The following is a 13,580-nucleotide window of genomic DNA, read 5'->3' as shown; positions in this document are numbered from 1 at the left end:
TGACACGTGAACCGGTTTAGAAATGGCTGATCTTGCTTTTGCCTAAACCAGCTCAAGCCAGAATGGTTGAAGCCACTTCTGCCCTGGCAGGAGCTCGTGTTAACCTGATGGAAGTGTGTATCTACACCAGCCCCGTGCTCCTGGTTTCAGCAGCGAATGCTCGCCAGGTGTCTGAACATTGGGCACTGCTGAATCCCCTCTGGAGCTGCAGGCTGTGCCCATCCTAGCATCAGTGTCTGCGCTGCTCATCAGCATCACACAGGGCTGCCCAGAGGATTCACGGGGCTTGGGGCAAAGCAATTTCGGGGGCCCCTTCCATAAAAAAAAGTTGCAATACTATAGAATACTATATTCTTGTGGGGGCCCCTGTGGGGCCCAGGGCCTGGGGCAAATTGACCCACTTCCCCGCCCCTCTGGGCAACCCTGGCTTCACAGCACGAGAGGCCAGATTCAGCCGGCTGGCTTCGGGGACTCTGTACTGCTCATGCCAGGCCTAGGGAAGCAGGTAGCACCGGGAGAGTGGTGGTAGCAGAGCGGTTCTTCTTCGAGTGATTGTTCATGTCCATTCCAAGCAGGTGTGTGCGCGCCGCGTGCACGCCAGCACGCAGCCCGCACACACCTGCTTGGAATGGACATGAACAACACATCTCGAAGAACGACAGTTACGAGAAGGTGAGTAACCGTTTTTTCTAACTCGTGCTCGGTGATTTCTAGTATCCAGCAAAGGTGGTAACGCAGACTTGTCTGTTCTGCTGGAATCCTCCTGCCTGTGTGCCTTGCCAGCTGGTGTGAGGGAAGAGCAGAGAGAGTCTGCGGGGAGAGGCATATAAAATAGCAGGCCCAGGTTTAGAGGACTCCTGAGCTCTCAGCTCTGCCACGGCACTCATTCTGCTGCTGCCTTCCCACCAGTACAGCGGGAAAGGACCAGGCCCGCGGGTGCTGCAGGGGTTCGTGTGTTTAATGCTCTTTGGGTCCCTAGGGAGGAAGAGGCTACAGAGGGTTGAATCTGATGAACAGCCCACACGCACAGGCTCCCTGGTCCTGAGCCGGGACTGGCACATGGTTTCCAGGCCGCCGCTCCTGAGACAGCAGGCTGGGCATGGTGCCGCCCAATGGAGGGGACCCTCTGGCTGGGCCCCTTCAGGGGGGCTGGATGTGACTTTCTCCTCCGAGCTACTCCCCAATTCTTGAATCATTTTTGTCACTGCTACCTTAGCCCCTCTTGCTGCCCTGGGGACCGTCCTTGCACTTCTATCTGTGCGCTCTGTATGCACAACCAGGGCCGGCCCTGTTCGTGCTCTCTGCTGCTCCTTTGGAAAGCGCTGCATGCTCGGGGTGATTTCCAAGCTGCCTTTCCTAGCCCAGAGCCTTCCGGCTGCACTGGCCCATCAGCCAGACCCTCACGGCAGCTCCTAGTGTGTGAGAGGTGAAGATTTGGAAGCAACCTCCTAAAATGGCTGAAACTCTCCTATTAAACATCCCCTCAGCTTTGCTGATCTTCCTTTCCCACCCCACCCTCTGTCCGTGCACTAATCCGTTCTCTAGGCCAGGTACAGGCCATGGATATCCCCCACCCCACCCCCCTCTCGTCTTCGCAGTTTGGCTCTGCATTCCCTGGGTTTGCTCTCTCCCTGTGCCTGGCCCTGTCTCCCCTGGGGTGAGTTCCTCTGAGCTGGATGGAACACACAGCCAGCCCTCCCTTGAGGCAGGTATGCAGAGAGCTCTCCCCACTAGCGTGTGTCAAATTCCCTTCACTTGTGGTTTAATTATCCTGTATGACGGCTGGAGAGGCCAAGTACTAGAAGCAAAGGTTTATACACAGCAGGAAGCTAATGGACCTGGGACCTGTACCAAGGCATTGGCAGACAGCTGGGCAGGAGACAGCTGGCTTGAGTGTCCAGTTAAGTGGCCCTGGCCAATCCCTATTTAGAAGTGGAAATGTCTCCCTCCAGTTGTGAGGCCCTCTGCAGGGCTAACGGCCTTTGCAGAGCCGGTGCAGCTGCCAGTGAACTGGCACGGCTGCTCTTACCCCACACCGCCTGGAGGTCCAGGCTTCTCTGGTCGTGCAAAAAAGGAAAAAAAAAAAAAAAAAAGGACTGTGGCCTGCTGCTGCTCTGAAAACCCCATGTAAAGTTTGTTCATTGCTCTCTGCAATGGTTCAGGTAGGTAAGGGAGACTTTGAGTGACTGAAGATCACTTTGGAAGATTCTGCTCAGCTGTGCCCTGGTGCAAATGAATGGGGTTACTCTGGATTAACACCCGTGTAAGGGTCAGTCAGACAGGCTGACTCCCAGCAGCTGAAATGGAGACAGAGTTTAGATAGGACTGGTTTAAACTTGCAGATTTAAACTAGTGTAAATGGTGAATTCTCTGTAACTTGAAATCTTTAAACCATGATTTGAGGACTTCAGTAACTCAGCCAGAGGTTAGGGGATATTTCAGGAGTGGGCGAGGTTCTGTGGCCTGCAATGTGCAGGAGGTCAGACTAGATGATCACGATGGTCCCTTCTGACCTTAAAGTCTATGATTCTAGTGGTGGATGCAGCATGGTCTAGTGGGAAGAGCGAAGAACTGAGATGACTCCTGGGTTTCCAGTTCTGTCCTATGATTCACTGCGAGACCTTGAGCAAGTTCTAGGTGAAGTTACTTCACTTCTCTGCTTCAATTCCCCCTTCAGTAACACAGGGTAATACTTACTAGAGGGGGTTGAAATTTTGTCAAAAAGAATGGTTAGTTTTTCATTTAAAACTTATTTTTGACAAATGTTCATGTTTTCATTGGGGGGAAAAAAACAAACTTTTGGGTGTTAAAGTGAAAATGTGTTAGAATTGGGGTTTTCATTTTTTTATCAAAACCCCTCTCCCTCTGGGGGAGAAGAGGGAATTCTTTCCTGACCAGCTCTCGTCACTTCCTGCTATGCAGGTTGCTGTTTGTACAGTGCAAAGTGCTTTGTGAGGCTCTGATGGAAGGTGATCGTGTAACCCACACACCTGGGTGGGGTGTTCTGTCCCATCCAGTGGCACCAAGACAGAGATAAAATGAGTCTGCTGTACAGTAACAGCCAATTGGCTTTTAGCTCATGCACTAAGCTCCAGGGGTCCCAGGTTCAGTCCCGCCCAACAACAACTGGGGTCTGTTGGTGTTACACTAGTGCCGTGTGTGGGTTTAGTACTCAGTTTTTGGGACACATTTTCAACAAACCCTCCCAAAAAAACAAGACTGAAAATCCAACTCATTTGAGTCTATTTTCTGACTGACTTCACAGTTCACGGCCTGGCCAGGACGTCAGGGCATGTCTACGCTGTAGTTGGGGGTGAGCCTTGCAGCCCAGCTTGGCAGATGGTCTGCACAGCATTTTGGAGCCTGTGGCAGCGAGCCTCCTGCCCCAACTCCACAGACTTGGGCTAGCACTGTAAAGACAGCTGTGTAGACAGCCGCGGCTCGGCCTGGAGCTGGGACTCTGACACCTAGGGATGAGGGTGGGCTGGAGAGCCTGAGCTCCAGCCTGGGCCATAACGTCCACACTGCTATTTTTAGCAAGCTAGCTCGAGTGCTTGTGTGTGTCTGCCATCCGGGGCCGGGAGTCTCGCTCCCAGCTGCCGTGTAGATGCACCCGCCGAGTCCAGCCGCAGGGCCCTGCAGTGCATGGCTGCAATCGCAGTGGAATTCCAGTTGCGTGATTAATAAACCATGTGACTATTTGGTTTTAATTTGCTATGTTGTTAGTGCTTATTAGAACTAGTTGGAAAACGAGTAGTTGTGAAACACTTTTGAATTCTTTTGCTGTTTTTTAGAATTTTTTCACAAATTAAAAATTCAGACCAACTGCTCAAAAACCCCCAAATGGTGAAAAAAATTGTTCAACAAAATTTAAGTTTTTTAATATTAATCTGTCTGAAGTGTGTGTGTGTGTGTGTGTGTGTGTGTGTGAGTAAGTCAGGTCTGAATATGCCCTAGGCCTGGCTTGATGATTCTTTTGTTCCTCTTTGTGAGTTTAACTGTACAGGCATGTCTGAAGTGGCCCTGGCTGGCTCTGAAGGTTACAAAAGGGCAGGGGCGGCTCCAGGCACCAGCGCCCCAAGCATGTGCCTGGGGCGGCAAGCCGTGGGGGGGGCGGCAGTCAGGGAGCCTTCGGTGGCATGCCTGCGGGAGGCTCGCCGGTCCCGCAGCTTCGGCGGTAATTCGGCGGCAGGGATACCGAAGCTGCAGGACCGGTGGACCTCCCGCAGGCATGCTGCCAAAGGCAGCCTGCCTGCCGTGCTTGGGCATACATAGAGCCGCCCCTGCACAAGGGTGACAAAGTTTGTGGTTGGTTTATTGTGTGTTTGGTTGATTGTTTGGAGCACGTCTTTGATCAGGAGGAGGGTGCATGGTATTTACTGAAACCACCGTGCTGCTCCATGGGGTTGCCTGGTGCCAAAGGCAGCAACGAACTGGTCGTGAGCTACTTCTGCCCTGTCAGTTCATCCAGTTTGCCGCTGGCGTACGCGCCCTCTGCTGGCTTGATTGCAACACGGTGGCAGGTACGGCTAGGCTCCCTCCACCTGGGGCAGAGACCAGCCATGGGTCTGCATATGTGTATGATGGGGTGGCTGAGGTGGAAGGGGACGGGTGGGACTACTAGAAGGTAGAAATACCTCTGTGCTCCTGATGCATAAAATAAATGTGGGGCGAGTGGCTTGTTTAAGTGTAGAAACCGTTTGTTCATTGCTATTTTCCTCCCTCACAGATTGCCTGGGTACCGCGGCTGCACTGCTGGGTCCAGGGAGCTGTGCCTGTTGCCAGGGAAACCGATGGCAATGCAGGGCTGTTTGACCTGGTGGCCAGAACCGTCACACAGAAGACCGGTGCTTTCTCTGCAAAAGCTGAATAACAGCAACTTGGACTTCTCTGCACGTCGCCCCAAGCCCATGCAGTGTAGCTACAGTGACTCAAAAGCCTGCAGTAACAGCTCGTGCACACCCTGCATGGCTGCGTGCTGGAGCAGCAGGGCACCCCAAGCAGCCAAAAAAAAAAAAAAAGCCGCGATCGCGATCTGCGGCGGCAATTCGGCGGGAGGTCCTTCGCTCCGAGCCGGAGTGAGGGACCGTCCGCCGAATTGCCGCCGAATAGCTGGACGTGCCGCCCCTCTCCGGAGTGGCCGCCCCAAGCACCTGCTTGACAAGCTGGTGTCTGGAGCCGGCCCTGTGGAGCAGTGTGTCCAAGAAAGGCCTAGGGTTTAGAGAGGAGTCTCCAATCACATACACCCAGAACTGGGGCAGGTGAAATACTGGAGAAACCGGTGCAATGCAAATCTCTATCCCAGCAGAATTTCTGCCCCTTGCTCACTTCTAGTGCTGGCTGCTGCCCAGGGACCATGCTGATAACTTGGAGGGCAGGTGTGGGCGGCAGCGGCTGCCTGGTAATACTGGGGGATGATTCCCTGATATTCCTGGGCCCTTCATGCACCTTCTTTCCTACCGTTTGAGCATATGAGGTCAGAGTGTAACCAGATCAAACCCACGCTGCTTAGAGCTGGGCCCTGTGCTGTGAAGGGCCCTGGTGGTGGGAGGGTGGCAGAACTTGGGGAAAGGCACTGGGACGTTTGACAGGAGTTTCCTGAGGCCAGTAAGGCGAACTCCAGTGGGTTGGCTCCTCCTCTGGCTGTTGGGACTCCGAGCTGATTAGTATATTCGGCTGAAAGCCCCAGAGGAGAAGTAGCCACCAGCCCCTCGCTCGGTGCTGAGTGACGCACAGCAACAAGCAGGCTTGCAAATGGCTGGGGTGTTCCCAGAGCTGGGTGTTCCCAGCAGCAGCCTGACAACTGCCACTCACCATTTTTTCACACCTGGATGTTTGTGCGCTTGGATGGCTACAGGATTCACATCCGACTGAGTCACCTCTGATTTCCCAGGCGTGCAGCACAGAGCCAGCCCCCTTCATGTCCTTCCTGCTACCTACTGCAGCTCCCATAATCCCTTGCTGCTCAGACTGCCCAAGTGGTAGCGGTCTGCAAGTTGCACTTTCACAATCATGGACTTTGCTGGTTGGGAAGATGCTGTTGGGCTTTTTATTTTAATTTTTTTCTTGTCATGAGAAATTCCACAGTAAACCCCCTCAGGGGCTGTTTTGTGGGGCCTTTTGAGGGCGGAGAGAAGGGAATAAATATGGCTCTGAAACCTAGACATGTCCCACAAAGCAATGGAACAGCAGAGAACGCACAGCGTATGCTGGAGGCTACCCTACATTCTGCCTTGCTGGTGCAGCCCCGGCCCCGGCCGCAGGCGTTCAAACCTCACTCTCTGCTAGGCAGCCCTCTACACGTGCAAGCTAAATGCCAAGCAGTAACTGCAGTGCGGCTGTAGGCGTGTCAGTCCCAGGATATTAGAGAGACAAGGTGGGGGAGGTCATATCTTTTATTGGACCAACTTCTGCTGGGGAGATAGTTCTGGGCTAAAGAAGAGCTCTCTGTGGCTCAAAAGTTTGTCTCAGAACAGAAGTTGGTCCAATAAAAGACAACACCTCACCCACCTGGTCTCTCTAAGTGGTAACCAGGTGAGATAGGCCTGCGCTGCCTAAATTCGACAATTGGGCTGAGTCCAAGGGGTGGGTTGCTCTTTAATATGGGTTGTGGGAGTCCTCCTGTGGGTTAGTGGGAGGCTGCAGGCCTGGCAAGGGGGTGGGAGATGTTTTGCTAGATTGCCCGCCGCACCGGCCATGCAGACAGCTGTTGGGGCAGGTTCTTACCTGCCGACTTGTCCATCACACAGTAATCAGGAGAGTTCTCAAAGTACACCAGGTCTGTTTTGGTGGGTTTCCTGAAGTTCTTGTTGGCCACGGTGAAGCCGGTGCCATCCTGGTTCATTGTCACCTGGATGGCTCCATTGTATTTCTTCCTAAGGTAATCCCCAGTTTTCCGAAAATCTGACATTGCCAACCAACAAGTCCTTAGGGTGCAGGAGCCGCTGACTCCATGGCATTTACACTCCAGCTTCAGGAATCGCTTGACAGCCTATAAGAGAAAAGAAGCCATGAGGAAAAGGTAGGGCCAAGCCAGCCCGTTGCACTCACGCCAGTCAGATCCCAGCTATGGACACTCAGCCTCCTGGAGTTGCTCACTGTTTCATGCCCACGTGGGATGGTGATAGCTAATGGGAAGAGGCAGGGAGTTCTGTGAGCTTTCTTCTCAGAAGAGCCAAAGGGAGGCTTTGGAAAATCATGCAAGACTGGCTTTCGTGAAGCCCAGGGAGCCGCCGAGCAGCAGGGATTGAAGGCAGAAGGCCTCTGCCATGCCACAAACCTCTCTCCCCTTGCAACAGCTCTGACACCAAAAGGCCACAGGCATGATTTATGCACAGGACACATCTCAGGCTATGTCTACACAATGCAGTTTTCAGCAACACAGCTGTCACTACAGCCATGCTGCTAAAAGGTGCACAGCGTATCGGCTGTTTGTGCTGACAAAAAACTTCCACCCCACACAAGCGGTGTTAGTGTGTTCGCAGCGGCGCTTGTCATCGGCAAAATTTTTGACTTTCGGGTGTGAGGTTTTTTTTAACCTCTGTTTTGTCGTTCACTTGCCAGTGTAGACAAAGCTTCAGTTGAAAGCAGGTCTGTGCTACTGCTAGTTGTCTTGCCCTGTGGCCATTTATCCTGGAATGGATGTGGGAGGAGCAATAAGACTGATTGAGAGAAGGGAGCTTTCAGCATCAGGCCATTTATAAAACTGAGCTCATGGCTGGGGACAGGTCAGAGGTTAGCTCTGTCCAGAAGGGGACACAGACACAGGCCCGACTTCAGTGCTAATGGGGTGTGACGGATGTTCACCACTTTTACAAGACTAGGATAAATGTTGTACAAAGTCTGCCTGGTGAGGTATCATTTGAAACGTTGTAATCTGCTGAACATTATCGTCCTGGTAAAATGTGTGCATCAACCGTGTATGTAAAGTTACAAGTTTCTGCTGTATAACATTGCTGTAACATGTTCCAAAGTTAGACAGGCAGACCTAAACCAGTTCTTCAGAGACACTAGCACACCCAGACACGTATCAACACAGTCACCTGGGTTATCACTTAGTTAAGCGACCATTCTCCAGCAATGGGAAGATGTGAAAGAGAAATCTACATTTCATCACAGGGACTGCTCAATGCTCACATCCACAAGACGCTACGTGTCACCTGCACCCAGCTGGGGGTAATCCTCAGAGTGGAGAGTGGTGTAAGAATGAGAGACAGTGGCCTCAAATCACCTCTCTCCCCCAACACTGCTCACAGCAGCTGCAATGCTCGAAAGACAAGGAAAGCATCATTGAACTGGGAGAGCAGTTTTCAGCCAGTAGAGACTGCTGTAAATGTAGGGCAAGACAAAACCTTCTGCTTTTCAGTTCACTTAGCTTGTGAAGTTAGGCATTAGCGGGCGTTTTACTCTTATTTCTTTTGTAACCAATCCTGACTTTGATGCATCATCACTTGTAATCACTTACAATCTATTTCCTCATGCTTATTCCCCCTCCCTCCCCTCACACACACAGTTCCTCACATCTCCTTGTCAATTGCTGGAAATGGGCCATTTTCATTACCACTACAAACAGTTATTTTTCTCTCCTGCTGATAATAGCTCACCTTAACTGATCACTCTCCTTATAGTGTGTATGGTAATACCCATTGTTTCATGTTCTCTGTGAATATATATATCTTCCTACTGTATTTTCCACTACATGCATCCGATGAAGTGGGCTGTAGCCCACGAAAGCTTATGCTCAAATAAATCTGTTAGTCTCTAAGGTGCCACAAGTACTCCTGTTCTTTTTGCGGATACAGACTAACACGGCTGCTACTCTGAAATCTATCTTTCTGTAGTTAATAAACTTATTTTATTGTTTAATCTTAACCAGTATGTTTGGATTAAAGTGTGTAGGAAACTCCATTTGGGATCACAAGGTTGGTGCATATCATGTTCCATTGATGAAATGACGGACTTTCTATGAGCTTGCATTGTTCAGCCGTGTGCTGAGCAGGACAAGACACACATTTCTGGGGGACAAGGCTGGGACCAGGAATCTGCCGGTGATCTTCTGCTGTGGCATTCATGAGTGGCCAGCTAGTAGCACTCAGTAGTGTGCGGCTGGGAGCAAGGGACATGCTGGAGGCTGTGTGTGAACTGGCCAGGAGGGGCTGCTCCCCAGTAAAGCAGTGTGATAGGAGACACAGCTATTCAGCCGTCCAGATTATACCCTGGGGAATGTCACATGGGGCTCTGCCTTCCCTGAGGCCAGTGGGACTGCAGGGAGGGTTGCAGGCCCTGGTGGCCCACAGGGTCCATCTGCTCCCCGGAGTCTGCAGGGACCTGGCACTAGCTGCTGGTGCAGGAGCTTGGGCTCTTTGCTGCAGAGAAGAGCTTGGAAGCAAACAGCTCAGCAAGGGGGGGTGGGGAGGGCACCCCCAGTCTGGATGTCTCTGAGAGAGACCCAGTTAAATGGGGAATCACCCCAAACACAGGGGCCCTGTTGTGGCCTGGAGGCTGGATGTGCTGTTCCCAGCCCCCTTACCCTCCCCCCACAAACTAGCACTGCTGTGCTGCAAACTGCCAGGGCGGGAAGTCCGGGCAGGCAAGGGCATTCCTGCTGGTGGGGGAGGGTGTGGGCTGGATCGGGGTCTCCCCCACTGGAGAGTTAGTGCCTCTGGCTGGGAATCAGCCGGCAGCTATCTCACCCCAGAGTGCCCGGCTGGGGAGGAAAGCTGCTTTCCTGCCAGGCTCCAGTGGCCGACTGGGGCTGCAGCAAGGGGCCTGGCACAGCGGCTGCTCAGTTCCTGTGCCCCATGCTGTCCCTAGGTGCTCGGCCCGAGGGGGGTGTGAACAGCTGTGCCCACAGCTCGGCAACAGCCTGGCTACTGGGCACCAGGCTGGGTGCAGATGGGCCCTGCAGGGTAGGAATTCAGGCTGCAAACTGGCCCAGGGTGGTGGACTGGCCCAGGGTGGTGGCCTGGGCCGGCTGCAGTCGCCGGGCTCTGGTGCTGCCCGGGCCTGGACCCTGGTACTCACCGTCCTTCCGCAGCGGTTGTTGTGCAGGTTCATCAGCGCCCGGGCGTCCTTCACCTTCTTCTCCTTGGCGTCCACAAAAGCCTTGGCGAACTTGATCCCGTAGTGGATGTTGTCGCTGCAGCCGCCCCAGTCGAACTCCCCTCGCTCATCCTTGGAGCGGCCGCGCTTCAGGGGGTCACAGTTGCAGGCTTTCAGCTCCCCTTGGCTGCAGGCCCTGGTGATGGCGTAGACGACCCCGGCCGAGGAGATGGCGTAGACGAAGGCTGCCTCTCTGCTGCCTGCCGTGGGGAGCGAGGGACAGGCCTGAGGGTGTGCACTGGGCCCGGGCATAGGCAGCCCCATGAGAGCAGGAAACCTCAGAGACATCCCCAGGTATAAAGCATGGCTGTGCTTGGCTGCCCCAAGGCCCCTCCAACAGGGCCCCGCAGCACCTGCCTCCTCATTCTGCCCCCCTGCTCCATGCACTGAGCCCACGGGCATCAAAGCGGCCAAGGCCACAGGCCGGGGACTCCGGCTGGGAAAAGGCAGGGCCTCAACTGAACTTGGCTAAACAGATTCACAGAGCTGGGGGCCACCAGTTCCTCCCAGCTCCGCCCGTCTGCTCATCCCACAGCCAGGTGGGCACTGCTCGGCCTCCATCTTCCCACCGCACGAGGCAGCCTGGCTGGCACTACTCACGCCTGCCCTGTCTGCCTCATGGCCATGCTTGGGCACTAGGGCCTGGAGCTGACCTGGCACTAGCCCGGCTTTGGACTGCTAGGGTCACGGCTGGCTTGCGAGCCCAAACAGCGTGAGTGGGGCACCTCACCCGGGGGCTGGCTAGCAGTGCTTGCACTTCGTCCCCCATCGCACTGCCCAGCAAGAGCAATGCATGGCATGAGCCGGGGGCCGGGGCCGTGCAGAACCCGGTAGTTGCCAACGAGGGGGTGACGACTGCACTGGGAGGGAGGAACTGGCAGCCTGGCAGCGCTGGCCTTTATCGCCCGACCTCCATGTCTCCCTCAAGTGCCGTAATGCTTCCGCCCATGGTCCCGACAAACAGCTGCACAGCCCCCAGGGTAGCCCCCTAGGGTTCCCAATTTAGGTTGGATGTATTCCTGGAGGTTTCATCACATGACATAATCGTTAATTAAAGATTCATCTTTAATTCCTGGAGTTTCCAGGACAATCCTGGAGAGTTGGCAACCCTATAGCCCCCTCACTGCTTGCTCTGCTGGGATGCCTGCCCATCACATGCCAGCCCACCCCCTGCCTGGCTGGGATCTTGGCGGCTTGGTAATTAGGACAGTTTACCTGGGCCCCCGCCACCCTTTTTATTTGTGGGAGTCACCTGTTGCTTCCTGAAAGCCCTGTGGGGCAGGGCCTGTCTTTTAGTGCCCAGCACAAAGGCCCCCCACTATCTTACTGGGCCCTGTAGCAGCTACTGAAAAACAAATAACCACCGTGCGTTACCCCTCCGAAGGACTCTGGGTGTGGGCTAACGTGCTGGGATAGCTGAACCATAGGCCGCTGTGCTCTGCAGGCCCCAAGACCCGTCCTGCAGCCTGACTGAAGAACTCCAGCGGATCATTCTGCCCCCCCCGTTCACTTTGTAACCACGTTAAAAAGCAACCAGGGGACGTGGGCCCAAAGGGCAGGCTGTTAACGGGGTGGGTGGGTGTGAACTAGTCTGGAAAGCAATGCAGCGGTGCTGCGCGGTGGGCTTTGGGCGAGCGGTGGTCAGCATTGCTAAGCGTAATGGAGCTTACTTTTTCCTCTGCTGGAGGAGTTGGAGGAGATGGGAGATGCCCCCTGGGGGCTATCCAGAAGCCTTGCTGGTCAGTTCTCAGCCCTCGTACCAGCCTGTTCAGAGCTCCTTTGCTGGACAGTTCCCCAGAGGCCCTGAGCACCACAGGAGCAGTGTAACTGGGCTCTGAGAGAGGGAGCTCCCGGGGATGACAATGAGTGGTGGGTGGCTCTGATGAACATAGAGCTTGAGGTCCTGTTCGGAATGTGCTTGAATTAGAGCTGCCATCTGGTGAAGTGAGAGTCTAAGGCCCCTGAAAGGAACAGGGAGATAAAGGGGGCGGCCTGTCGGCAGATAGGAGTCCCATGGAAGAACAAAGCAGAGCCAAGTTCCAGCAGGTCCCTGCACAGAGCTCTCCTCCCGGCGGCAGATCCCTCGCTTCACAGCCGAGCTTGGGAAGCATGAGCTCGAAGTTAAACCTGGGGGCACAGTCCAGCCCCCGAGAGGGATGCCACGGCCAGTGTGATGGAGGAGAGACCCAAGGGTGTTAGGGTGCTGAGAGGGGAACTGCCCTGGAGGTGGCAGACTGAAAGCACAAGGGCTGGGCCCTACTGGGAAGGGACAAAGGCCAGAGAGCAGAGCTGATGGAAGGCGGGGGGTGTATCATGGCAACATGGGATGGAAGATTGAGGTTTAGCTAGAAAAGACACCAACTGTCGTGGCTTTCGGGGTAATTCTGCAGGCATGCCTGGGGTACCTGCCCTGGCTGGAGAGCGTGGCGTTCTGCAGGACATTGGCTGTACATATATTCAAGTCTCTAGCTGAGTTCCCAGCTCCTCACACCTCAATCTGCCCCGCCATTCCCTCTCCTCCCATGGCTGCAGCCAGAGCAGAGGAGCCCTTCCCTCTCGGGCAGTGACAGCCCGATCTCCCCCTCCTGTGCTGGGAAGCGCTTACAATCCCAGCCTGCCGGAGCTGCGAATGGGCAGGCTGCAGGATGCCCCAAGCAGCACAGGACGCCACCTGGTATTTTATGGTTCTGGTTTGAGTTCACAGCTGGTTTTATAAGTTGTAAAAGCAGCTGCAAATCAAAACCATGCAGCGGTTCACTGAAGAGGGACCCTGTCAAACACAGCCTCAAAGAACAGAGTTCTCTGGGTACCTGGACAGGGCTGGGGGACAGGTACCAAAGCCGGGAGCTCTCCTGTCGGCTCTCCATCCTCACTGGCTCTCCCAACAAACATGGGTGCATGGGGGCTCAGGGACAGAGGGTCACAATCTCTCTGCTCTCAACCTATGAACCAAAGCTCCGGGCTGCCCAGGGCCTCTACATCAGAGTTGTCCATTCAGCCCTACCCGACGGGCCACAGGCCTTCTGAACCCCTTGCTGGCCAGCAGCGAGCAGTCCACACCCCAGCACCAGCCGCTGGCGCTGTGTAGTCTGCAGGAGGAGGACTGGCGTCCTAGACAGGACGCCTGCTCTGCGGACGGTGATCAGAGGTGCCCGGGAAAGGGTGAATGCCCCGTGCACGGTGACCTGGCACGGCAGGGTGTGTGCCCAGCCCAGTGTCACACATACAGCTCCAGCCACCACGTAGGCTCCCTGCTCCTGCACACTTGCTGTCTCTGCTTACGCAGCCTGGGGGGGTCCCCGGGGCTGCCAGGGCAGGAACTGCTGCTCGCTGTTTGCTGGCTCGGGGGTAGAGGTGGGACATCCCAGAGGGTGGGCGACTCCTCTACCCACCAGGCTGTCGTGTGCCAGACCCCAGGGGAGGCACTGGGGCTATGGGGAATGCCCCTGGACTCAGCGTAGGGAGTTCCAGGTGTCACA

The 13,580-nt window shown here is 54.8% G+C and overlaps 2 protein-coding genes across 3 annotated transcripts in view; one reads left to right on the top strand and one right to left on the bottom strand.

Moving 5' to 3' along the window:
- ST7L (suppression of tumorigenicity 7 like) overlaps positions 1–5,021 on the top strand; it is a 58,489-nt gene extending 53,468 nt beyond the window's left edge. The window contains 1 exon segment of the mRNA XM_034770600.1: positions 4,730–5,021. Coding sequence (XP_034626491.1) covers positions 4,730–4,873 — 144 coding nt within the window. The 3' untranslated portion in view covers positions 4,874–5,021.
- The window catches only part of WNT2B (Wnt family member 2B), a 46,400-nt gene that overhangs the window by 2,811 nt on the left and 30,009 nt on the right, over positions 1–13,580 (bottom strand). For both annotated transcript variants that reach the window (XM_034770601.1, XM_034770602.1), the window contains exons 3-4: positions 10,024–10,301; positions 6,727–6,991 (exon numbers count right to left, since the gene is read on the bottom strand). In XM_034770601.1, coding sequence (XP_034626492.1) covers positions 6,727–6,991; positions 10,024–10,301 — 543 coding nt within the window. The remainder of the gene's footprint in view (positions 1–6,726; positions 6,992–10,023; positions 10,302–13,580) is intronic.

This window comes from Trachemys scripta, chromosome 4, assembly GCF_013100865.1.
Source record: "Trachemys scripta elegans isolate TJP31775 chromosome 4, CAS_Tse_1.0, whole genome shotgun sequence".
Taxonomy (NCBI): domain Eukaryota; kingdom Metazoa; phylum Chordata; order Testudines; family Emydidae; genus Trachemys; species Trachemys scripta.
Note: the sequence above shows the minus strand (reverse complement) of the source record. Positions and strands in the feature narration are given on the sequence as shown.